Source organism: Scleropages formosus, chromosome 2 (assembly GCF_900964775.1).
Source record: "Scleropages formosus chromosome 2, fSclFor1.1, whole genome shotgun sequence".
Taxonomy (NCBI): Eukaryota; Metazoa; Chordata; class Actinopteri; order Osteoglossiformes; family Osteoglossidae; genus Scleropages; species Scleropages formosus.
Genome location: NC_041807.1, coordinates 14,486,549 through 14,512,811, shown reverse-complemented (window position 1 = coordinate 14,512,811; position 26,263 = coordinate 14,486,549). Strand labels below are relative to the sequence as shown.

The following is a 26,263-nucleotide window of genomic DNA, read 5'->3' as shown; positions in this document are numbered from 1 at the left end:
GCCATCCACGCGTTAATGAACCAAACTGAAACACCGCTGCATTTAACACATAAAACCACTAAGCAAAATAATTCCACGAGTGTTTATAATTTACTCTCAGGGATTATGGGTTGAGCAGACTTCAGTGGAAGCGATACTGAGTATTGCCGTCCCATCAATAATCATTTGGAACAGTTCACTTAATGTAATTTTTTTTTTACTCCAGTATTGCCGGCGGTTTACGACTGCAATTACTTCTCGCTACCACACGAGGGCACCATTACGTTCTCTGCCCCTCCCCCACACCGGTTTAGGGCTTCCAACCGTAAGTCTACAAAGTTTGAACTAGGGACACACATTCCAAGATGCAAGAAAAACAGCAGAAGTATCATGGCTCGATATTTTATTTAGCTTTTTGCCACCAACATGACACAGTATGACTGTAGAGTGTTCTGTGGATGTTCTCCAATTTGCATACAGCCCTCCACCAAGATGTTATACACCATACCTGGCTAAGAATTGAAGCCTACTCCCCATACTGCTCTCCACTAATTGCTAGTCAGCCTAAAATTTGTACTTGTTTAGGCAGCAATGATTTTTAATCTAATCCTTTTGGTTAAAGTACCTTGCTGAAGGCTGCAACAGCAGGGTCCCTCCTTGCAGAGGAGATTCAGATTCTTCATCACCACTAAAACTAGTCTGACTCATTGCAAGTGTGAAGGAATATTTCCCAGTTGTGGTCTACAATTGTGAGCAGCAGAGATGGAACAGATTTGCACTGCAAAATGACAAATTCAGCTAGGAAAACAGCTAGCCAACTGCACAGAAAGGGCCTGGCAATACCACACTCAGGCTGTTATTGGGAAAGAGGGAGGTGGGGGGGGGGAAGGGGAAAAAAGTACATACACAGAACACCCACAATCCTGCTCAATAGGGGGGAAAAAAGAACCCTGGGGTGAAGGGATAAAGCAAGAAGGGCAGGAGTGTGAAAGTGAACAAAAGGACAGCTGGAGAAGGAATCTGCATGTTGGTGTGTGCACCCACCCCAGGTATCCCCTACAGGTTACAGATCACAGATCTTTCAGGTCCTTCTGGATGTTCCAGAGTGTGCTGGCACTCTGCCTCAGCTGGTCAGTCTCCTCATTATTGAGGGTAATGTTGATCACGCTGCTCACACCAGCACTGTTCAGCACACAGGGGAGGCTCAGGAACACCTCTTCACTGATGCCATACATGTCCTGCCAGTCAACCAAACATTAAAAAAAAATTCAAAGTCCTCTCCATACCAAAATGGATTAGCATTACAGGTAAAGATCTTGCTACAAAATTAAGGTTGAAGATACAGTAAGTGGAAGTTAAAAGCCATAACAAGCACTGATAAATAAGCTGCTACACAATTTGGAGACTGAGCAAATGTGTTCTGATGTATAAAGCCCAGCACTGACTTCTCTGCAAACCCTGCTAGTTGACTCACTGAACACTAGCTCTCGGGAAGAGGCAGAACTGAGACACTCACCTTCACCATGGTGGACACGGGGTGGACACGGCTGAGATTCTTCACCACGGACTCAGTGAGGTTCGCCACGCTGAATCCGATCGCCCAGTTGGTATAACCCTTGAGTTTAATCACCTCATAGGCACTGTTACACATCCAAAGAACAGACATGTTATAGTAGAGAGCAAGCTGGCTCCTCCATTGTACATGGAAGGTGAAGCCCAAACAGGAAGTTTGTGGAAGGAACCAGACAAACTAAAATTCCAGTGCTCAGTTGGTGGCCTGTGAGCCTATTGATGCAAGAGCTGTTAAAGTCATGAATAACCCCAAAAAAACCACACCATCTGCAGGCACCAACATCATACTACTCAAACATTCATTAGCAACATTAACGATGAAATAGAGCAAGGAAAGGCACCTTTGCACAACTTCGCTGTGAACTTGCTTCCAGTTCTCTTTGTCAGAGTCCGTGCCAATGTTAGGGTTCAGTTTCTGCAAGTTCACACCAGCCACGTTGACGCCACTCCACACTGGAACTGAGGCATGAAAGTAGGGAGGTGTAAGCACCCTGCTCGCACACACACACACACACACACACACACACACACACAGAGAGAGAGAAAGAGAGAAGCCCTTACCACTGGAGTCCCCATGCTCTCCCAAGATATAGCCATCAAAGCTGCTTGAGTGGATGCAGAGCTTGTCCGCCATGAGGTACCGGAAACGGGCAGTGTCCAGGTTGGTTCCACTGCCAATGATGCGGTGTTTCGGCAGGCCACTCAGCTTCCAGGTCACATAAGTCAAGATGTCCACTGCAGGTATGAGGGGTTTACATGGACCAACATACTTTCCATTTTGTGTGCATTATTCAAGTCGTCCAGGTGGACTGAGTGTGTACCTGGGTTAGACACCACAAGGATGATGCAGTCCGGGCTGTACTTTACTATCTGGGGGACAATGTGTTTGAAGATGTTGACATTCCTCTGTACCAGATTTAGACGGCTCTCTCCCTCCTGCTGTCGTACACCTGCTGTCACCACAACCAGGCGCGAGTTGGCTGTCACAGCATAGTCTGTCAGAGGGAAATGAAGCAGGCTTAAGGACACCCAGGAATACAGCTTCAAAGCTCTGTTTTACAGAGGGTCTCAATCCTGCCTCCTCACTGCCATGCTTAGTGAGCAGCCATGGTGGCTTTATGCTCCCCGGGGGAGGGGATACCTCACCTTTGTCAGCAACTATCTTGGGAGTCTTAAGGAAGAGGCTTCCATGGAGGATGTCCATCAGCTCCCCCTTCAGTCTGTCCTCAATGACATCCACTAGAGCCATCTCATCACAGAGGTTCTGCATTAGGTGCAACATCCCAGAAGTACAAAAATCAAAGACTGGAATTGGGCAGTTCCATAAAGTAATGACACTGCAGATTCAATATGGGTGTTTATATTGGTAGGAAACTGGCTTTTGTCCTTCTCCAGTTAGATCAAAAGCACTCTGGACAAGATTGTGCTCCGTTTCAGTAAAACGACTTGAAACATGCCATGTAACATGCCTGGATGATGTCACAGACTAGTCACATTTTCTGTGACTACAAAACCTCAATCTGCAGTAGGAACAGTAGTAGCATATAAGGGACAAATCAGTAGTAACAGTTGCAGCACTACACCGTTTCCTCTTACCTGCAACAGGATGCTGATGGCACAGGCCATGCCCACCTGGCCCACACCCACTACAGACACCTTGTTCCGTGGGGGCTCAGAGCTGGAGGCCAGGGGAGTGATGAGCTTCTGCATTATAGAGGCCATGATCCAAGCTGTGACAGGGAAGAAGACACCATATCAGACTAGGATGCTTCCATACACCACTGCAAAATGAGAAAGCCACATGAACACAAGATGCCAGGGTCTGTGGGCAAATGGAACGGGTAGAAAGATCTGCTTTATGAACCCAACTAGTGAGGAAGCCTAGCAGTGTGTATGCAGAGCAGTACAAGGCATTAATGGTACAGATGCTAAGGTAAAAATAGAAGGCTGTCCTGCTTTCTGTACAGCCTGCATCTAAGCAGCAAAAATAGCCAAATGTTGGCTGTGGGAGGTAAACCACACCAAGACCAAGCCATGCAGTTAGGCTTTCCAATGATCCCCATCCCCTCCTTGTCTCTATAAGGAAGAGACATGCAAGATTTTTGTAATAAAATGTTTAGTATTTTAGAAGTCATATTGCAAAATGGGAGAGGATACTAGAGTTACTGTAACACAGGATTAAAGCTTAACCCTGAACCCCTGTAACTGCATTAAATGAAATGGTTAGGTGCTTGGGGAGAGGGGGGTGGCAAATAACCCCAACCATGGATGTCCAAACCAGAGGTTTCAGTGATTAAGTCATCCGGAAGCTTGTATATCGGAGGACTGCTGATCAATTGAAGATCTTCATGCCATCAATCAAGCAGCTAAAAGTTGACATGTTGATGAGCTAACCTTACACCTACATGTGTTTGACACTGAACACACAGAAACCCCCACACAGTCAATTTAAGAGAAAGGCTGGGCTCAGGATTTTTAATACATAGTTGGCGCAAACAAATTTGACACTATTGCCCCTCACACACACACACCCCAACAGTCTAGGCAGACAGCTCAGCAATCAGCTCTAAACCCATTATCAGGTTTGTGCTCTTTAAGAGCACAAGACCAAGGTCAAACTACAGCAGTCATACCATCATATTTCTTGCATTCTCTTACCTCTGCACCAGGGCAGACAGCCCAATTTCAGCTTCAAAATTACTGAAAGTCTGACATGCTAGCTGAGGACAAAGAAGGATACTTGCCTTGCATGCCGATGCTCCGTGCAGCCAGAAAAAGGCACCACCATGTGATCACCATGGCAGACCAGGAGATGCTAGCGCTCCAACATCGACAAGTGGTCACCCCCCTCAGGCCCCAGCGTTCTTTCTGGACCAAAGAATTCTAAGGGCCCTCTGGTTCTTATGCAGTCACACTAGAGAGCTGTGTGAGAGTGAGCAGGACACACACATGCGCAGCAGCGCTCTGCAGTCAGTACTAATCAGCCCTCCCCTACAATCCCTGCCATCTGAGACTCCTCCTGAGGAGGACCTGTTAGTGGCTTTCCTGCCCTGCTCATAATTCCCTTCAGACATGCAATCCTTTAGCTATTTGCAGGGACACCTTCTCAAGAAGGTGCCGTAATCCCAAAGACTGACACTTCCATCAGCTGTGTGTGTACGTACAGAATGCAGCCTCAGTGCAGCAAGTGCATCATTTGTTATAAAACACTTCCTCAGACTCAAAGAGGAGAGAAGCCAAGTTGGGTCACTCCAGAAGGCTCAAAAGCTATACCATTACACATTGAGACAAAGTGCTTGGCAATTACTTATCAAAATGTTGTGAAGTTCAGGCAATTGCAGGATGGTAGTCAAGACAGGTACAAGTTCCATGAATTGGAAATGGATAACCAGAACACCACTCCCAGCCACCTACAAGACTTGACCATTTACTACACCCCAACCGGGCTGTTGCGCTCTTCCATATCTGCCTGCTTGGTGGTCCTACACATGAAAGGCAAAGCACAGAGGTTTTTGGTTCTGGCTCCATTGTGGTGGAACAACCACCCCTCACTCAGAACTGCTGAATCTTTGCCCACATTTTAAAAAGGCTTTAAAACTCATCTCTTCCAGACTCACTTCACCCATGATCTTTTAAGTTCATGTAAGGTATAAGCAAACATGCATTATGGAAATCACACCCAAATCAATCCTTTACACAGCTACTTCTGCAATGGAACAAATTTTTATATTTGTCTCAAAACAATTAGGTAGGTTATTAGGAGTTGATCTTCTGGTTAATTATGCAGCTACATCAGCACATATGGTGAACATAACCAACTGTACTTTCAATCACATGTCTGCAACTATGCCTTTCTCCTGATGTAATTCAGGAATTGTATTTATGATGTATCACTTTGGTAAAGTGTCTGCTAAATAACTAAATGTAAAGGGTACAGAATGCCATGTCAAGAACACTTGTGTAGAATACACTGAGAACATTGTCTTGTCATTTTTTCCAGCTGTTCTGCTCCACAGCCCAACAACATGTCATGTTCAAGGTTTAGACATCCCACATACCAACATTGTCTACACAAAAGTCATCTTCACTCCACCAAGCTGGTGGGAAAAGGAACATTTAGCTTGCTCCAAGCAGAGCTGCATGTGATAATATTGTGCAACACTACCAGTGCATTTGGCCAAAGTTTACAGAAGATCACTTAAAGTTCTCTGGCCAGACCACAGCAATATAGGGTAATATGTGACTTGAATTTTAAAAACACTATGCCAAGTGCTTGCAAGTTCTCTCCACACAGCTGCACTATTGCTTTTAAGAGCTACTGAGTTGATGTCAGCTCCTTAAGGAACACACGGTTTCCCTTTAGGTGATGTGTCAGAAGTATGACTACCTCCATGTCATTTGTATCTTGATCAAGAGTTCACTCACTTTTGCAATCCACTTGTTCTTGTCAGGGTCACAGCTGGCCAGACCCTACCTAAGAATCACTGGGCAATAGGTTAGGAGGGGTACACACCAGACAGGATGCTTGGTCACCAGAGTAGCCACCCAACTACATGGAGAACAATTTAGAGTAAATTCTTTTGAAACATCTTGGGACTAAAACTAGAATGCATGGAGGAAAACTTGCAAATATCACACCAACAACTGGATTTCAGACTATGCCTGAAGAGCTAAAGACTAAGGCAACCATGCTTCCCTTAAGCAGAAGGACAAATTCATTTTATCCAAGATTAGGGATACCATAGATAACGCACCAAAAATGGCAGGAATTTGACACTTTGAGGACAAGCTACTCAAATGTTGCCACAAATAACTGGGAATCAGGGAAGTCTAACCTGTGCTCCCTCAGGTAGGGAAGATGGCTGGGGGGGGGGGTTGTCCCCCTCTTACCCCATACATATTAAAACTGGACATGAGGGGCAGATTGCATTGTGCACCTTTTCAGAAAGGAATTGAGCAGTGTGAACTACTTGCAGAAGCAAAGCTGCTCCTGCTCCACAGGTAGAGCAAGGTTCTCTCTATCCACCATGAGAGCAAGCAGGAAGCATTTGGCAGGAAGCCCAGCTCCCCTCACCACCCCCTGCCAAGACAGTCATGCACTGCCATCCTCCCTGGTCTTTCCTCTATTTGGGAAACAATGTCAGTCTGGCATCCATCCAGGCTTTGCTTGTCCTAGAACACCTACAAAACCCCAGAGGACTTAGACAGCAGTTGGGACACATCATCATTATGGATGAACAGAGACACCACACAACTGACTCAAACTGAAGGACATTTCAGTGCAGCAGCAGTGGGAGTTTTGCAGAAAATGACATGGGCTCAGAAGCACCAACTGCAACGCCGCATCACCACATCCAAGGTCATAACTGACAGGCTCCTGAACTGAGACACGATATGTGGCGATTGCTAAAATATGCAAAAGCTGCAATAAAAAAAAAAAACCCCACCCTCACACAACCAGTATGGATGCCAGCAGTACAAGCCGACATTTTGTTTTTTTCGCTCGTCTGCGTTTTTCCCCCCACCCCCAAAAGCGAGTAAACGAGCTCCATCTTGTGCGGTTGTGCAACCGCGCGTTAAACACTTTTTAACATGGACACCGATGCGTACAAGTCGCTCGACGCCGCTGACCGAGTGATAAGTGTTCGCATTTCTCGTTTGACGAGATTACAGCGAGCAGTACGTCTTACAAGAGAGCCTTAAGTTAAGAGGGCCATTTGAGACGCAGCCGTGACGTAAAGCAGCGTTCAGCGAGACGCGCGGGCCGTGCAGCAGTTGCACGCAAACTTCCCCGCAAGTTCATTGCACGCGGAGCCCGCGCGCGCGTTCCATCATAGGGTCGCGCGGGGACGAATACGCACAGCGCGGCGGGTATGAAAGGATTGGTGGGGGGGAGAGATGCCTTCGTGGGTGCAAAACGCGGTAAAATAGCTGAAAGCACAGATTCACAGCGTTAGTCTCCTTCCTTGCAGCACTGGGCTGGCCAGTAAGAACAGGTACCACACTTTTTTTTAACCCGTCATGGTTCCGCCAAACCTGAAGCCACGAAAAGTGGAAAATCATTTCCGAAATGGGAGACTCTGCGCCTCCGCTTTAGTGAGTAGCTACCGCGCGCTACATTTTCATCATAACTCATTTTGAGTTTATTACGAACACTGGGGTAACACAAGAGACCTTTAAAACGACTTTTGTAGTGTCTGGCAGCAAACGCCCCCACCATCATATACCTGACAAGCAACAAAAGGGGCAGCGTGTCCGATTTAGACGCGGTTCGGGTCGGTACGTACATGAGTCGCAGTGCGGCTATAGCAGATCTTGCGTCGGAGGGTTCAGCGGGATGGGGCGCGAGACGCGCTACTTGTGCAGGATGCGCGACACGCAGGAACCAATAGCAGCTGTGGGTGTGACGAGGCGAGGAGGCTGGAAATATTAATCAGCTTTCGTGCAAATGCAAAATCACCGTAAGAGGGAGGTCGAGCCTCAAGGGCGTTCATGAACAAGGAAAATGGAGCACAACGGGAGCGCTGGAGGAATGTTGATCGAGGGCTGTGGCTCGTCACGAGCTCGAGTTCCTGCACATGGCGGAACAAACCCTGTACGTTCGCCACACAGCTCCCGTGAAATAAATGGGGGACCACACATACAATTAACGAGTGTCAGCATGCATATATTTAGTATATGTAACCCTATGTTATATATACGAATAATACCTGCTGCATATTTTGTTTCCATTAGAAGTTACGGGGACATGTGGTGTCACAAAGTGGAAGTGTTGCTTCGACTGGAATTGGATCGTGTCGGGACGCTGAGCTGCTGTCAGTGCCGAGACCATGACCCCTTAAGACAGAGAAAGATGTTAAGAACAGATTAACCTGCATGAATGAGCAGGCGTAAAGAAAACACAGGCGAGGTCCGTGAGCTCCAGTGTGACACTCGCCACCATAACTGACCCAGGCAGTGAGCACGTTGCCTGTGACAGACTGTAGGAGTGCCGGGGACTCCTTCAATCAATTCAGTCTTCCGAAAGTGTGTGTGTAACACTTTTTTTCTGTTTTACTGTCTTAAAACACTTTAAATGGTTTTAAACTCCTAAGTTCTTTGTCATAGTGGGTATTTATACTTGTATAAACTCTTATTTATACTTCAAAGTTGGATGTTTATCACTCTTAGCATTAGTAAAATGAGTTTAAATGAGGGAATAAGCTCTGTCATGTTTATGTTTTTATGTTAAATGGTTTTTTTTTTTTTTTTTACTAAACTTTGTTTAATAAAGTTATCAATAATACACAACCAAGACAATACATTAAAATCCACAATCAAACAAACCCAACACCATTTTCCTACAGTTGGTCAACAAAGTTACTAAGTAATCATTACATAAAACACATTGCATGTATTATGATGATGACTTCGGTTGAGCTGCTACTGGGGGACAGTCCCTTTGAAGCCAGAAAGGGATTGTTATGGGAAAGATTTTGTCTTGACAATCATGCTTCCTTCAAAACACATAAAATACTTCTAAATGTTTTTATGACGAAATGTTTGAAGGCGGTTTTGTGTTTCTGAGTTGTGATGGGTTTTTTGGAGGGTTTTAATTCTTATTCTTATAGTATGAAGTAAAGTCTGGGGGGGAAGTGTGTGTGTGTAATTTTATAGCCGGTAATCAGTGACGTCACTAGGGTTGGTGTCAGCCCCCCTCCCCCACGGACCTCCTCCTGTACCAGACCATACAGAATCCGTAGTAATGTTTCTTCTACTAATCGTAATTCTCATATTACTAAATGTAGTGGCAACAGCAGTGACATAAACAACTAGCAAATTTAAAATTAGGCCTTAAAATTACAATATCATACGCACAGCTTAAATGTATTTACATTTATTTACATAGTTTCATGTGGTAAAGTGAAAATTCGGCGGGTAAACAAAAGAATTCGAAGTAAAACCGTTTAAGAACTACATCAAAATTATGTTTGTTAACGTTATTGATATAAGTTCACAAATACAAATAATCACAATATTGTAGCTAAAACACCAGAAAATGTGAAAAAAATCAGCGACTATACAAACAGCAACGAAAACAACAGCGCGTGCTGGTAACGCGTGCACACGAAACCACGTGATTCAAATCATCATTGTAATTGGGTAATAATGACATCTCTGAGCGCAGTGCATTAGAAGGTTCAAAAAGTAAATTAGCCAAGAGCTTTAGCGTTATAGCTATATTGATACATATAAACTGAGCTTACGGGAAATGTTTTGTTCTTTAACTACATGGATATTTTTATAAAAAATAATAACATTTCTGCTGAAACACTGCACAAAAATGTTATAGACAGTAAGTAATTTTGCTGTCAACCCCCTGGTAATCTCCCAATAAGTGAACCAAGTTTCATTGGACGAAATAAGTAGAATCAGGTGTATAAATCATGGTATTTTATTCAGTTTACTGTAAGATTAACATTTTATACATTTATTATTGTATTTAACACAAAAATAATGACCACCCCTGTAGGATTCACATACTTTCAGGCAGCACTTGTGACCCATTTTGCTAAATAAATGTAAATGTAAATATACATTACATTTACAGTATATGTTAAAATCTCCTGATTTGACTAAGCAAACCATTTGCAGGACATCAAGAGCTCAAAAAGCATTCGCATGATGAAAAATGTCATGTAGCTAGTAGTTGCTATTAATTTTCCACAAATTGCACATTTTTTCTAAAATTTCTGCTTGTTGCGGGTATGTTGGTGTGGGGAAGATATGGGTCAGTTATATTTTTTGAAGCCAGAAAGGGGATTGTTATGGGAAAGACTTTGTCTTGACAATGTATTTATGTAATGGTTGTTCAGTAATTTTGTTGACCAACTGTAGGAAAATGGTGTTGGGTTTGTTTGATTGTGGACTTTTAATGTACTGTTTTTGGTTGTGTGTATTATTGATAACTTTATTAAATAAAGTTTGGGGAAAAGAAAAATTCTGCTTGTTGTAGAGTGGAGCGAAAATAACCTGCGTTGACCCACAGATGTGAGTTAAACACGCACACACAGTGCGAGTATGTCACTGCGCTATTGAACTCCTCAGTGTTCTGTGTCATGAGTGTCGCCGATTCGAATGGCGCCACTGAGAGGTGTGCTGTCACCATGGAGACCAAAGTGGCGATTATAAAACAATTGCAAATGGAAAGAAGAAGAGCCGTGTTACACGGTATCATACGTGAGTGAAAAGTAATTCTAAAGTTCTTCATTTTAATGCAGTTCAAAATTGAAGGACAATAATACATAGTACTGCATTTTAAATAATTTCAGCAACCTACGTTTCAAGTTTTTGTCATATATATATGGACAACCACAACGACTTTCATGTGCTATAGTCTTCTTTTCCCGAATTACATACACTGGTGGTTGGGGAGCACAAAGGAGAGCAGTGGAATGGTTTTAAGGCGAGACCACTAAAGCACACACACACACATTTTAAGAACCGCTTGTCCCATACAGGGTCACGGGGAACCGGAGCCTACCCGGTAACACAGGGCGTAAGGCCGGAGGGGGAGGGGACACACCCAGGACGGGACGCCAGTCCGTCGCAAGGCACCCCAAGCGGGACTCGAACCCCAGACCCACTGGAGAGCAGGCCCAGGGTCCAACCCACTGCACCACCGCACCCCCATGCCACTAAAGCATTAATTGTGAATTATTCAAAGTAATAACCAAATGTAACTGAGCAAAAGTACATTTCTTTCTTTGCAATTATACTTGCTTAAAAGTTAAAAGTATTGTTGGCAAAAACTGTTTTGAAATGTGCAGTTCTCCGGAAGTGGGCCAGCCATACAAATGCACAATATCTCCAGAAATGTACACAGGCGCAAGTGAGAGAGTTTTATTTAAATGGTTGCTGATCACTCCTGAGTCTAAGAGCCTGAGATAAGCTATACTGACATTAACTCTTCTTGTCTGCTCTCATCCAGCCTTGGACAGAGCAAGGGAGATCTACGCCGAGCTAACTTTATCCTGCTGCTAAACTAAGGTGCTTGTGCAATGTTGTCTGGTAGTACAAAAATGTACTTTCAGCAAGATGTGTGTGAGTGACACCATGAGAGTGTGTTCCACTGATGTATGGATGAGTTACCCATTGTAAGGAGTGTATCTAGTAGTGTAAATCACCTTGGTGAATAAGGTGTGTGGGCTGATAACACTACATAGAGTTCACTGGAAGTCGCTTTGGAGAAAAGCATCTGCTAAATAAATAAATATAAATGTAAATGTAAATATAACATGGTGAACAAAAGCAATCTCCCCGATGTACATACTCAGTAATACATATTCAATGAAACAGCTCAAGTCTTCAGGGGCAACTTGTATATGTGTAAAATGGTTTTCTGATACGTTACAGTCACATTGGCTGCAACTGCTGAATAAAGGAGAAGCTAAAACCTTTACCTCCTGCACTGTGTCCAGACCCAGTGTGACTCTGAGCCAGAGTTTTTTCTTTTTTTAATCTCCCGTGGGCACCGTGCCACCGTCAGCCACTGAGCATGAGTGACCACAGGTCTAGCTTTCCGGAGAGTTCTAAGAGGAAAAAAATGCGAGGGCTGAAATGGTTGCACCACATCTCCTCCTGTGACAAAAATGCAAAAGGAAAAAGCAGGCATGCGTGTGAAACACGTGTGCACAGGTATGGACTCTCTCTCTCTGTTTCCCTCCAGCCTTTCTTCTTTCTCTCCTTTGCATGCTGGGACATAATCCTGTTTGCTATGGAAACAAACATCCACATATTCAGTGAAACTTAAGCAAGCTGCCTCATGCGTAGCCTAATAATTCTGGAATTCATGTGAGGAAATAATAGAAGTAAACATGGAAAAATGTACTAAAAGAGAAACCAGTGAATAACAGAAACATAAAAACTGAAGGAGTTTTACAGTAATCAGCAGAATAATTCACAACGACTCTCAGCCCACAGAGTGCATATGCACAGATACACACTTCCTCCGCTCAGCCAATTATAGGGTAACATTCGGACTGGGAACAGACACACAGGCGACCGGGAGGTCATTGTATCCAAAAAATGGGAAGATGCTTTATCTGTCTCGGCCTGTTTTCATAAATAAATGTAAAAGTGGAGAAACTTTGTCCCTTCCACTTATATGACTTCGTCTGTACACCAACATGAAAATAGATAAAATTTAATGCAGATATTTTTATAAACTTTAGGTTTAGCTTGCTTCTAGGCCATAAAGATTAAATCCCAGAGATTACTTTTTAATTAATATGGGACAGTTATACAATTTCACTACAGTATATTAAATTGAGGCTGGGAAAAATGATTTAGACAAGAAAAACCGAGCCAAATTCAGCCTTTCCAGTATAGAGAGCACACGTGCTTCCCAGTCCTTTCACCCAGGTAAGCTATAATACACATGGGGTAAACACATTAATGCTCAAAATAAATAGAAAATAAAAACATATCTATAAAATAAACTCAAATCTTTCACTTCTGTTTGCAAAGTCATTTTGTTCCTTCCGTTTTTTCGTTTTGTTTTCTCAGTTCAAGTTACATTTGCAGTGACCATTGTGTTACTCCAACAAGGCCCGCATGGAAGTTCAGAAAAAGCTCTGAACAACTAGCGCTCCGAGGGCCGTGTGCCAAGCAGAGCTCTCCTCCCATCGGCGTAGCTGAGCGCCCTCCAATCAGAGCCTTCCACCAGGCAGCAAGACAGGACGGAGCCATTACAACGCCGACTGTGACATTGCGGTAGACAAAGTGGTGGAGGGCGGACACATGCCAAACTGTGTCGGTAACCATTTAACCACACCAGCTATGTACTGCAGAATATCTGAGAGCATCATATGCAAAGTAGGTCCATTCTTGTTCTCTTTGTGCTCACGTGAATTGTGTACGGTTCCCCAGACAGTATCGCTAACAAACATGTAACCCTTAAAATTGTCCGCTGGGGGTGTGCAGTAGGGGTTTTCAGATGCTGCTGAGTGGATCGCTCATGCTGCTTCTAAGACTGCCGTGAGGAAGGAAAACGGTGCGTTTCGCACGCGTCGGCGCTGACATCCTACATTCGGCAGCAATGGTGATCATGAGTGAGCATTAACAGGGCAGGAAGGCCGTTCGTAAGCCCATTAAAGACCATCGAACAGATGGTCCATTGTGAAGAAGTGGTTAATCTGAGCACACTACAAAGTCTGTGTACCAAATATAAGTTGCCACCCTGACTACAGCACAATGCGGATCCAGGACAATACTTTTGTCTGCCTAGGCCTGCCTCCCCCGGTCACGCGCCTCCCAGGAACACTGCCTGCTATTTTAGAATGACCTCCACAGTCAGCACAAGGGTACAGACACCTACAGCATACAACACACGGAGAGGGGGGCAGACATGGACACACACACACAAACACTCACACAGAAGCAGGTGTACATTTGCAAAAATACAAGCATGCTCGCACACAAAACTAACAACGGATAATGTATGCGGTCAAGTTTGTTTCACGTTTGAAATGTTGTGCAATAATCTCAGAGCCGCTGCTTGTTCGCACACCTTCCCCCATAAACACGTTTCAGTCTACCCCCCAGGTGTGTTTGAGTTCAAGAGTCAGTTCTTCGTCCTTGCTTGCCCTGCACGTGCGAGCTTTTCCTCATGGACAATAGCGTTTTTTTCGATTATTTGCCTCGCTGGTTGCAGCCTGCGTTGAACGCAAAGTGACCGTATTATAATCTCCATGTGAGTACTCTTCTTTTCAGATATCTGCTTTACCATTTTATACGTTTTTTTCCTGTGCAAATTATAAAACGTTATTCAAAGCATCCAAAGCTACCACCTTTTACTTTAACAATCTTTAAAAAGTCGAATTCTAAAAACATAGTCGTGTATAATGGATGACCTTCGATTAATAATGTCATGACAGACCCTTTTCTTGAGGCATTAACCCGTCGACCAGTTGGCGATTTCTGAGATAAGACACAACTTCCGGTTTCAAAAAGTCTAAAATAGTAGATTAAACTCAAAAGTAAATATCCGATGGCACAGAGTGTCTCAGACGAAAAGGGAGAAAACTGTCTTATTCATTACAGCCAACATCTCTGACTAGAAGGAAGTATTAATGTGGAAAAGGAAGCATACCATACCATAGCTTGCTTTCCTTGTGACTTCCTGGCCAAAACCTTGGTTCGTACCACCTGCCTTGTTTAGTGGCACTTTAGGCAGTTTTGGAAAAGTTGGCAAAATGGGGAATATAACAGGACATGTATTTGGGGAGAAGCATTTATTTAAATGTATAGATGTGTAAAAAGGGGGGCGCGGTGGTGCAGTGGGTTGGACCAGGTCCTGCTCTTCTAGTGGGTCTGGGGTTCAAGTCCCGCTTGGGGTGCCTTGTGACGGAGTGGCGTCCCATCCTGGGTGTGTCCCCCCCCCCTCTCTGGCCCTTTGCCCGTGTTGCCAGGTTAGGCTCTGGCTCCCCGCGACCCTGTATGGGACAACCGGTTTCAGATGGTGTGTGAGATGTGTAAAAAATTATTTGCCCCCTTTCCAATTTTCTCTAATATTTTTGTTAGTTTTAGTTACATACTAATGGAGCCAGAGAGAGAAAAGGAAAACCAAATGTTGCTCAGGTAAAGCAGTTCAGCATGAAGAAGAGGACTAAAATTCCTCCACAGTGATCTAAGGTTCTGATCAACAGTTTGAGGAAGTGTTTCATCGCAGTCATTGCAGCTAAAGGTGGTCATTTACTGACTGTGAAGTGACAATTACTTTTTTACACGTACAGTTTCTGATTTTAATATCTTCCACACCAAGGAAATGAAATTTTGTCTCAGGCTCCATTCATTTCCTCCTAGAACAAGCTGAAAGATCGCAGTTAATAAAAAAAAAAAAAACTGCAAAAATAGAGAAAACTGGAGAGAAAGCAGGAAATTTTCTCATTTTATATCACCGATATGAAAAAATTTCAGTCTTAGTATGAAAACTGTAGTATTCACTGTTTCTTATAAATAGGTTTGAAAGAACAAATTGCCAATGAGCTAACAAGGTGAATCTGAAATGTGCAGGCTTTGTGACTTTTACTAGCAATCTCAGAATTACCTTACATTCAAAGTGAGCATAAGCAGTGTGCATGAAAAATACCTTCCAAATAGATAAATTAGTGTCAACACAAGCTGCTAAATCTACAGTCAATGCGCAATCATGGACAATGAAAGAATAAATGAAAGAGCATATATAACGGATTTATTCGTTCCAGTGCCATTTTTACAATGTCCTTTAGATGCAGTATAAACCACATTGAATTATTCAGTAGAAAAGGTGGACTGCATTTCATGCTATTAGAGAGGACACAATGATACGGAGGTCGCCGAGAGATGGGACTCTGCATCTCAACACCTTTGAACCCAACCATCAAGAACACGGAGAGAAACGGATTCATACAAAAACCGTGAGGGCCATTACCCAGAACCTGTCTCCGTTGTGTTCTGTTTTCGCAGGAGTTCCACATCAACAAAAGCAAGTAAAAGGATAATAATGACAACAATAGCGTTTGAGTCACAACAGCACATGCAGAGCCATGAATATGGTACAGCTCTACCTCCCATCATTTGAAAGTGACGCAAGCGTGTCCCATTAGTCCACTTAGGCTCACGAAAGCAGGAGCAATTTTGAGGGACACAGTCACATGCGAGAGGCCCTTATCTCTAGGGCCAGAACACAGCTTCATCAGCCAGCAGTGAGGGGTGGGCTACATGACACAGGTGGGCTTCACTTCTAATGCAACATTTCTAGAATACATTGATCTTTGGGTGTCGAATAAGTTACCGATAACATCCCACTCTTGGTCGCCTCCTCCTGACAGCTAGGCCTCCCAAAGCCTCTCTTTACTTTCAGCCTGCCATTTTTTGCGTAAGCCAAGCTTGTGAGGGGGGCACAATGTGGCGCAAAAAAGCGCACTGCTCTTTTTAGTCCCCCCCGCTCCTCTGCAGAGCATAGATTTTCTACAATCACAGCTGTGCTATAAATGAGTTAGGGCATTTTTGAGATTCTTAAGGTTTCCTAATTGCAAGTGCACTGATGGTGCTGGTGGAGTGGAAGACGAAACAATGCCTGTGATGTTTGCTAAGAAGTCCCGGTTTCATCCATGGTTTTCAAACAGAGAATGGTGCCCCCTGCTGGTCTGCCGCGACTTTACCTGCATCCTGTTCATCTCAGCGGAGGCGCATGTCACACGAATGGCTGCTACTTGGTCCATAGCTCACCTCTCATGGGTTCTCAGTGGGTGCTTATTTCACTGGAGCAGTTTTACTTGTACTTTTAGACATCGCACTTTAAGCAATTTTGAATTGGACTGGATGATGTTTGGCTTGAAAGCTACAAGTACTCTCAAAAAATGCAAAGGTACACACTTTAAAACATAGCCATACTCAGGTGAAATGACAAAAGTGCCCATATGGCACGCCTAACTGTGTTTTTCATGGTACGACTGAGGTGTGATTCCTCCTATACATTGGAGTATTTGTGCAACTAAATAGCAGTTGTCAATTAATTGTAACAAAATAGCACTGCTGTTTCACAGTGCCTGGGTGGTGTAAGTAGGACATGGGTTCGATCCCTGCTCAGTCTTCGTTCTCCCCATATCTGCATGGGTTTCCTCTCATAGTCCAAAGACATGCTGTTCAGGTTCACCCATTGTGTGCATATGATAGTGTGTATATTCTACTGATGGATGGACGTGTGACCCAGTGTAAGTAGTGTATCTAGCAGTGTAAATCACCTTGGTGAATAAGATGTGTGGGCTGATAACACTACATAGAGTTAATTTGAAGTCGCTTTGGAGAAAAGCATCTGCTAAATAAATGTAATTGTAAAATAGCATCATTTTTCAGATTATGTGAATACGTCTGAGTGTAGTTTACTAAAATTGTGCTGCATTTCATGGAAAGATGCATGTAGGGAACACTGATAGACCTAGTTCACCACATATTAAATCTCCCAATCCCCTTAAGTACAGGAAAGAATGAGGAAAAATGTATGAAACCCACAGAACTATATAGATTTCTGCATGAATGGTTATTAAAATCTGATCTTCATCTAACAAGTCACATTTTACATACACATTAATACCACATTATCTTTCATAAGCTCAGATAAAGCATTTTTATGCATAACGACCACTACAAACACCAATGTATTTTAATATACAGTAATTTACCATGCCTTTTATTGCTATATTTTCATTCGCGTGCTTCTCAAATTCCTGTCCACTGCAGTACTGTGGTGGTCCGAACACTACCTCAAAAGCACAGGGTGTGGAATACATCACACCGGACAGATATTTTTTAAATCTGGCTCAGGAATGTTTCGCACATTAAGCATCCAAGACATATCCCCAAATCACTGCCTGGGTCACTCTATAAAGTATGAGGGTCTTTGGATTTATTTACATTAGTGTAAAGGTATGCATGTTATCTGAGCTACTTCTATGACCATAGCAGTGTGCGTGACAGCCCAAAGGGAAGACCAAGGAATGAGGCATTGAGGCTGATAGACAGTATTTCTCTGTATTGTCCGTTAAATGATTGTTTTGTCATTTTCTTAAATAGTCCCATGAATGTTTATTCCATGTTTACCTTGTTACTATTGTGCTGTGAGACCACAACCATGGAGAGTTGTTTTGTGCTGCACGGAATCATATGCTTAGGGTTATGCTTAAGTGCATACGTGCATGTGGTTTTTCTGGGTGTTGCATCTTTGTCAGGAACAATATTTAAGGAAGTAAAATAACTATATTGGTGTTGCTCTTAACACAGCCTTTGTATGGGGGAGAACGAGCACTGTTGGGTAGTCTATTCAATTGTATCGCAGCAATGCAGAAGTGCTCTAGCTGAATGTGTTCATTATTTGGTAATAGACTCCAGTAAAAAAACATTTAATTTTTTTTATTACTATCATATCCACATGAACTAGAGACACGTGATAAAATCGGACTATGTTCCCCACTGATTCCCTTCCCTCTGCCCTCCAGCATCTACTTCCTCTGTCCACCACCAGTTGTGGGACCCTTGCCTCAGTGCTGCCCTTGCAGACAATTGCCCAGAGCCGTGAAATGCAGGAGGTACTTTAAATACAGAAAACAGAAAGCTGTGTGGTCTTGTAGGTTTTGGGGTGGGGGGCAAACAACTTCAACTTCCATCTACTCAGTCAGCCCCAGTTTCTTCTTCAGTGACTCTGGCATCTCTGGGGGAGGTGGGCGGGGCAGGCGGAAGTACACCTTGACAGAGTCATAGATGAACCACTGCAAGGCTGTCAGGGTGCCAATCATGATGATACGGGCCAACAAGCCCTTCCACACACCTAAGACATAGGCAGAAGCACACACACAAGCCTTGTGAACAAGAACCCTTGGCTCATTTACAGAACACATTCTTCATGCATCACATGTTGCGTTTCACCACCACAGTTAATGTCATCACATTCATTTGTACCAACTGACAATGTTTAAAAAGTCTGTCCGCTCCCTCGGCCTAGCTGCACTGGGAACTTCCTGCCAGCAGAGCCAACGGGGTACCAGTGCAGCGGGGGGCCGGGAGGGCAGGTATACTGCTCTCACACGCCAATGACTCAAGCACCTCCAACTGTACAACCGGCAAGTTGCTGGAAGCCCCCCAGAATGGAGCTGCTGCACCCAGGCAGTGCAACAGTTCTAGCACTGGAGCGCCCCCCAGAGGTGGATCTAAGGAGCGTGTTGAACCCCTTTAGACTTAAAGTGACTGATACAACAATGGACCAACAGGATTTGGAGGGAACTCACCTCTGGGCCCAAGCCTCTTGAGCACCTGAAGAGCACTGCTGCCCTTCTCTTTGTTCAGCACAGACACCACAGAGTCAGCAGGGTGGGACACGATGGCACAGAACACGCCAGCTGTGGGGACAAGGGTAAAGCTCTCACACGTGCACAGACACACAACCTTGATGAAGCTGGTTGAATGTTCACCCACCGAAAAAGAAAGATGCTACCCAGACTTGCTGTCTCAAACTGAGGATGTCAGAACACTTATCAGCAATTCCTAAGCCCTCCACCCACAGCAACATGATGATCAACTTACCAATATAACCAGCCACAAAGGTGACAACCAGCTGCTCAGGTTTCGAGCACTCACTACGTGGCTTGGGCACCACAAACTTGTAAAGGGCTTCCACTGTTCGCTCGAAGCAGGCAAATTTCATCATGGTATAAGGGATCTGCCTCATCCACAGGGGCACTACACCCTTGTAGAACCTGAATGGAAGGAAGGAGACACATAGGGTCACAACTTAAGGCTTGTCTCATGTAACCCAGAATAGCATTTACTGCTTTGGTGTGTAAGGGTTAGATACAGTCAGGTCCCTCTATCAATTAGTACACAGGTAACCAAGCATCAAGAACAGTTACATTCCTTTTGTTTGTCTAAGCTTATAAGGTATGTATTTTAACTTTGTCTATAGTACAGTATTTTACACAAGAAATTTAACATCACTTGTGCAAAGAGGAATTCTGTAAAATGCTGTGAGAACCACAAGTTTGTAAAAAGGCCTTGAAATCAGATGTCTGCTTCCCAGCCTAGCTGCACTGGGAACTTCCTGCCAGCAGAGCTGATGGGGTACCAGTGCAGCGGGGGGCTGGGGGGCAGGTATACTGCTCTCACACGCCAATGACTCAAGCACCTCCAACTGTACAACCAGCAAGTTGCTGGAAGCCCCCCAGACTGGAGCTGCTGCACCCAGATAGAGCAACAGTTCTAGCACTGGAGTGCCCCCCAGAGGTGGATCTAAGGAACGTGTTGAAGCACCTTCAGCTGAAGAGGCACCATAGCTGGTGGAATACTTACGCCCAGAGGCCTTCCTCAGCATACATCTTGGGGGCACATTCACGCAGGGTGTTGGCATAGCCTGGCTGGGTCTGGATGCGTACTTTGCAGGCCTCCATGGGGGCCAGTGCCACATCAGCAAAGAACTCAGCGCTGGCAGATGCAGCCAGGTAGAGAGAGGTTCTCCACAGGTATGTATTTTCCTGGAGACATAATAAAACTTGTTTACATGCTCAGAAAACTATTATCCTTCCCAGACCAACATTGCTCAGTATTCAGAGAACTGAAGCCTCCTCCCCTATCTGACCACAACCCTGAGCGCGCGCGCGCTCTCCCCCTCTCTCTCAAGCAGGGTCATAGCGAGCCGGAGCCTAACCCGGCAACACAGGGCGGAAGGCTGGAGGGGACACACCCAGGACAGGATGCCAATCTGTCACAGAGCACCCCCGAGCGGGACTCGAACCCCAGACCCGCTAGAGAGCAGAACCCGGCAAAACCCGCTGCGCCACCACACCCCCCCACCCTGAAATCAGTACTGATCAAATGAAACACTGGCTACATTCTACAAAACTGTGAACAGATCTGCTTCCCAACACCTACAATCACTTGCTACACCCCAACCAGACTACTACACTCTTCCACCTCTGCCTGCTTGGTGGTCCCAAATCAAAAGGACAAAGGTTTTTGGTTCTGCCTCAAATGTGGTTGAAAGACCTCCCCTCTTTCTCAAAATTGCTGAATCTTTCTACATTTAAGAAGTTTCTCAAAACTCACCTCTTTCAGACTCATTTCTCTCTTGATCTCACAAGTGCTTGATAAGCATGCATATTATGTTTAATAATGGAAAAGCCTAGATGTAGCTATTTGTGTAATGTGTACTGGTTTATACAGTGGTGTGTGACAAATTGACTCAAATCATGCATCTGGATCCTAATCTCTCCCTTGTTGACAGCATGCACATATTGTTCAGGGATGTATGTCATTTTGGAGCAAAACAACTCCACATCCCATTGTCCCCACCAAACTCTTTCCCAGCGTGAGGGCTCACCTCTCCTAGGATGTCGCTGTACAGGATCTTGAACACTTCATAAAAGCCAAACTTGCAGAGCCCCTGCATGGAGTATCCAATGAAGGTGGGTGCCCAGCCTTTGGCCAGGCCCCGCACACCATCCTCCCTCAGTGTGACAGTGAAGCCATTGAAAATGCTTTTATACTTGGCAGGATCCACCTGTAAGAAAGATAGCCAACATGAGCAACAGAATACAGCCCAAGTGGTTCATGCTGGGTCTTGTGACACATAAGGCAACTTTTAAGCTGACTAAAGGAATAAGTTTACACTTCAAATCACACAGCCATACCAAAATGGAGTTTTAGACTATCCCTCTGCAAGGTTAGAGTAATTCTGAAAAAAGTGAATAAACAGTTTCAGATAAAGCCAAATACAGACCTGAAGACGGCACTTGACCAAGTCAAGGGGCACAACGGCTGTATGTGTGATGCCACAGCTCAGGATGCCCCCGAAGCCACACAGGGCATAATACTTCATGGAGCCAAAGTCACAGCTCACTTCAGAGTCTACAGTAGAGGACACACCATGCACATGCAGTTAGTCTCACACCACACCATTAGCAGCCTTTCACTTAACTGCTGTGGATTGCTTCTGGTGCAATTATTCAGCTTTCAGTCAAGATGCAGTGTTTTGGCAACAGAAAAAGAAGCTTTAACCTAGGCAATGACAAGTTCTCAACTTTCCCTCATCCAGAAATAGTAGGGACTTCAATAAAATTAGATCTGACAAACCATCATTTAAAAAAAAAAAAAAAAGTCTGCTTAACATTAACACTAGGTGACCATATTCATATCCTATTAGGAGTATATGAATTATCAGTTTCCAAGATGCTCTCATGGTAATTAAAACAAGCTGTGATTTATGGTTGAACATTAACTAGACACTGGAGAGTGTAGTTGGGCTGCTATTATTAGCATCCCATGGGTCCATAAACATTTCTGGCTTCATTTAAAAGTATTTTATAGAGCCTTGTGCAGAAACTAGCAGTGGTCTCACAGCACCAAACAGGAATTCCAATTTACAAGCACAAAACACAGAGTGCCTCTACATTCAGCAGAGTTCAGAGTGTTTGAGAACTCCCAGTAATGGAACTTTTGAGGAGGAAGGTATAAACTTATGCAAATTGCCCTTGTGCAGCACACTGACAGCAGGTGTATGAAAACATTCCTGAATCACCTTTAGTTTTAGAAAACATCCCTAAAAATCTTCAGAACCAAGTAATGCAATGTAACTTGTTTTCCATCTTTACACAGTAATGAGACTACCATACGATTTCTGAAATAGTTGTGATGGTGAAACCCAACAAGCAACAGGCAGGAGTTAAGCATTTTTATCAGAGTGCAAAGAAAAAGATACAGTAAACTGTTACATGGTAATCCTGACTCCACACCATGCATAAGAACAAACCTGCATTCTGCACTTGACCAGATCGAGAGGAACCACAGCCGTGTGTGTGGTGCCACAGCTCAGAATCCCACCGAAGCCACACAGGATAAAATACTTTGAGGAGCCGAACTCGCAACTGTCTCCCTCTAAAGAAACATGATCATGACCGCAAGGTGTTACATGAAAAGTGAAAGCTCAGGGGCTGCATAAAGTGAACAGAGCTGTCACAACCCCTATTCCATATCCTTGACTCTAGTATGGGGTGCATGTAAAAGTGTACAAGTGCTGGAAAAAGTCAAGGTGGCTGCAACCTAGACATTGCATAATCACAAGCTGCAGCTAGCGCACAGCTATTTCATATCGGCTAAGGTTAAGGATAAGAAAATGTCTCTCGAAACTGGCAAACCTGTAACTGATCAAAGGTATATCTACAGTATTTTGTCTTTCACAGCAAGTAAGTTGACTTGGACAAAGGGGAAATAACCACCTTTAAAATCTACCCATTTATATGTACAGTGTTTATACAGATTGTTTCAATTTACCATCTTTCATTGTGTGAGTATGTTACATTGCTCTGGTGATCTCTCTTCACTGGCTTTACAGCTATCTGCATTAAAATCAAGGCTCTAGTTACAGTCTACAAAACCACCAATAGATCTGCTCCCTAGTGTGTACCTGAGCACTTACTACACTCCTCCACCTCTGCCAAGTTAGTGGTCATACATTTAAGAGGTCCAAAAATCAAGAACACTATCAAGTTTTTTTTTAGTTATGGATTTGCTGTGTTTGAACAACATCCCCTTTTCACTCAGAACTGCTGACTCTAAATTTAAAGAGGGGGTCTCAAAACATCTCCTTTCATACGCATCTCCCCAGTCTCACAAGTATTTGACAAATTTGTACGTATATGTTATCCCATTTCATAGTCTTTAAATAAAAGCCTACATGCAAGGTATGTGAAACCGACTGTACTGCATTCAAATCTGTCCTGTTGGTGCAATGCACTGTTTTTGTTGTTCTCAGATGCATGTCACTTTGGACAAAAGCATCTGCTAGATGTATAGGTGTAAGTAGTGTATGTAGCAGTTTAACTTAAGTCACAATGCATGAAAAAGTGTCCACTGTAAATCACTCTGGAGAATGTGTCAGGGTAAGTACCTGATCAAGGGTACAGTAGGACAGGAATTCAAAGATAAACCCTTCAGGTTACAAGCAAATAGCCCTAACACTTCAATACTTGCTCCCCTAGACTAAAAACAAAAAAGCATGCCCAAATCAGTTAAAAGACACCCAGACACATAAAGCGACAACGATACTTCACACGTACAATCCACATGAATATTTAAACTAAAAGAAAAACTTGATCGAGGAAGTGAGACGACAGCCAATGAAATTCCTACTTATTGGTATGTCAAGCATGCGCGGACCAACAGAGTCGCTGAATAGTGACGCGTAAAAAGAACCTTTACAGTGTCCTTCAGTTCCAGGGCAGTGGGCTTGTTGTTTCTTTCGCAGAAACGCGGTTTAGAGGTCAGGCTTGATCGGAACGTAAAGGAGGGTGAAGGGAGCTTTTAACAAAAATATGCCCAAAAAACAGTCTTTATCGTCTCACACAGTTAAGTATGCATCGGTTATTCTCTGAGTTTTTAATAAGAAGTACGCTAACTTCCGCGAAGCAGAGAGACCGCAGTGGAGTCCGTCTCTAGTTACACACACCACGACCCCAAGCGACTCCAATAATGACCTGAGAATGCGGGACTTTAAATTAATTCCCGACTGTGTGTGATATGTGTAGTTTGACCTTACCGTCCACTGCGGCAGCGGCCATCTGGCGTTTGGCTTGTCCATGCCTGACGGTGCTCCTCTGCTTCGGTTCTTCGACGTGGTGCAGAGTGAAGAGCGGGGCGCTGAACGGGTTCGTCCGGGCCAACTGCGTCAGGGTGCTCGGGTACATGGTGGTTCTAGGGAAGGAGCTGGATTAGAAGCCGCGGACAATTATATCAATACGTTAGGAGATACAAGTATAACATAAAAAGTTGAGAGGTAACCGTGCTCTCGGTTGGAACCTAAATCAAATCGATTCCGCAGTCAGTCAGTGAGTCAGGGCGCAAAAAATCTGGACACCATTACTACGGCATTAGCATTAGCATACCATCATGCTAGACGACAGTGAGTGGCTGTACAGGAAAATCGATTAAAAATTCAATAATTTCGAGGTTGTTCGGAATGAAAAATGCAACATTATTCTCACACATGAGTAGAGCTCATTAAACACGGACAGAAACAAAATCTTACTTTTTCTACTCTTGTCGCAAAATGGCGCCTCCGCTCCGCTGTTACCGGCGGCTCAGATAGAGGCCGAACGTCCTCGTGGTAAACCTATTTGTCCTTCAGATACGTCACGCAGGAACAGTTGTGACGTCATTGCAGATCCCTAACCAATCCAAACCTAAATATGCGTAAGGGGCGGAGCAAAAAAATTTCCATGAGCGAATATGGCCATTGGTTGGCTGGGAGGGTCAGTTTGAAGGATGTCGTCATCACGCAGTCTTGTAAAACCTGTAATATCTGCGTCTTGGGAATCGCTGTAATTCTGGATTTAGTGCTACTCAACCGATGAAAACGCTTTCATGGTTTATCGCTTACCTTGCTGGAGGTTTCTTTGTACACAGAAATTCTAAGAACTGTTACAATCACTTTTTGAGAATTTCTATTTAGCATGTTCCACGGTTAATTTCATAGGAAAGGTTTAAATCACAATTGACACAGGTATCGCAGTCGTGTTTAAGCTCAAGAAAACCCACACATGTAATTTCTTTGCACTAATTTGTCAACAAAATGTAAAGTTACAGCTATACTGTGATTGTAAATATGAGGAGTCCAGGAAAGCATAACTAAGACGACAGAAGAGGACATTTTTTTTCCTAACCCTATTTATTTACTGTGGGAAGGTCAGGAGAGCAGTAGGTGGCCAAACACCCTTCCCTTCCCACTACATGAATAACAATGCCCTTAGGAATGAGGGGACAGAAGAGAGGACACACTCTTCTAATCCTATTAATAGCTTGGGCAAAATCAGGAGAGCACTAGCTAGCCAGCCGCAAAACCATTTACTTTACTCCACGTGCATTGTTCTTGCACAACATGGAGAACTAAACCATTTCACCAAGCAGGTAAACCACCGGTTATAATACAACCCAACATTCTATATCTACGATGAAGTATAAGTTGTATAGAGCAAAGCAACCTGGCTGTTGTAACTTGGAAAGGACAGCTACAAACACATCGTCGAATCCCTTCTAAAGATCACTTTGAGTCAATTTCAAAACGATTCTGCAAGATCATACCAAACTCTGAGGTCATTTGCAACAGATTGATCGCACTTCCTAATAAATACTGGATTGAGCCTTCATTGCA

General features: G+C 43.9%; 2 protein-coding genes and 2 non-coding genes across 7 annotated transcripts; all 4 read right to left on the bottom strand.

Moving 5' to 3' along the window:
- Positions 1-372: 372 nt before the first annotated feature.
- ldhba (lactate dehydrogenase Ba) lies at positions 373-8,105 on the bottom strand. Of its 2 annotated transcripts, none has more exons than XM_018747517.2 (8): positions 7,839-8,105; positions 3,148-3,281; positions 2,698-2,815; positions 2,373-2,546; positions 2,113-2,286; positions 1,893-2,010; positions 1,496-1,619; positions 373-1,217 (listed from the first exon to the last, which is right to left on the bottom strand). In XM_018747517.2, exons 2-8 carry the CDS (start codon positions 3,271-3,273, stop codon positions 1,050-1,052), a joined length of 1,002 nt encoding a protein of 333 aa, XP_018603033.1. In that variant the 5' UTR covers positions 3,274-3,281; positions 7,839-8,105; the 3' UTR covers positions 373-1,049. The 2 variants fall into 2 exon arrangements, with proteins under 2 accessions (XP_018603033.1, XP_018603032.1); XM_018747516.2 differs by lacking the exon at positions 7,839-8,105 and adding an exon at positions 4,296-4,483.
- Positions 8,106-18,108: 10,003 nt separating this feature from the next.
- slc25a3a (solute carrier family 25 member 3a) lies at positions 18,109-25,239 on the bottom strand. 3 transcript variants are annotated; one of them, XM_018747589.2, is made up of 8 exons: positions 25,142-25,239; positions 24,653-24,819; positions 22,868-22,992; positions 21,440-21,619; positions 20,413-20,594; positions 19,651-19,823; positions 19,356-19,466; positions 18,109-18,898 (listed from the first exon to the last, which is right to left on the bottom strand). In XM_018747589.2, exons 2-8 carry the CDS (start codon positions 24,798-24,800, stop codon positions 18,738-18,740), a joined length of 1,080 nt encoding a protein of 359 aa, XP_018603105.1. In that variant the 5' UTR covers positions 24,801-24,819; positions 25,142-25,239; the 3' UTR covers positions 18,109-18,737. The 3 variants fall into 3 exon arrangements, with proteins under 3 accessions (XP_018603105.1, XP_018603103.1, XP_018603104.1); XM_018747587.2 differs by lacking the exon at positions 22,868-22,992 and adding an exon at positions 21,839-21,966; XM_018747588.2 differs by lacking the exon at positions 22,868-22,992 and adding an exon at positions 21,839-21,966 and having other exon boundaries at positions 24,653-24,807; positions 25,142-25,238.
- On the bottom strand, positions 19,051-19,291 carry LOC114909939 (small nucleolar RNA SNORA53). The gene has a single exon (XR_003797490.1). It is a non-coding gene; the product is annotated as a small nucleolar RNA SNORA53 (small nucleolar RNA).
- Positions 20,128-20,366, bottom strand: LOC114909938 (small nucleolar RNA SNORA53). The gene has a single exon (XR_003797489.1). It is a non-coding gene; the product is annotated as a small nucleolar RNA SNORA53 (small nucleolar RNA).
- Positions 25,240-26,263: the final 1,024 nt, after the last annotated feature.

Coding starts and splice junctions, on each gene's coding strand:
- ldhba (XM_018747516.2), bottom strand. CDS start 4,350: ATGGTGATCACATGGTGGTGCCTTTTTCTGGCTGCACGGAGCATCGGC. Junction 2,547..2,697: donor CAAGATAGTTGCTGACAAAG/GTGAGGTATCCC, acceptor TCCCTCTGACAG/ACTATGCTGTGACAGCCAAC. Junction 2,011..2,112: donor AGAGCATGGGGACTCCAGTG/GTAAGGGCTTCT, acceptor TTCATGCCTCAG/TTCCAGTGTGGAGTGGCGTC.
- slc25a3a (XM_018747587.2), bottom strand. CDS start 24,800: ATGTACCCGAGCACCCTGACGCAGTTGGCCCGGACGAACCCGTTCAGC. Junction 19,467..19,650: donor CTTTGTGGCTGGTTATATTG/GTAAGTTGATCA, acceptor TTGTCCCCACAG/CTGGCGTGTTCTGTGCCATC. Junction 18,899..19,355: donor CAAGAGGCTTGGGCCCAGAG/GTGAGTTCCCTC, acceptor CCTATGTCTTAG/GTGTGTGGAAGGGCTTGTTG.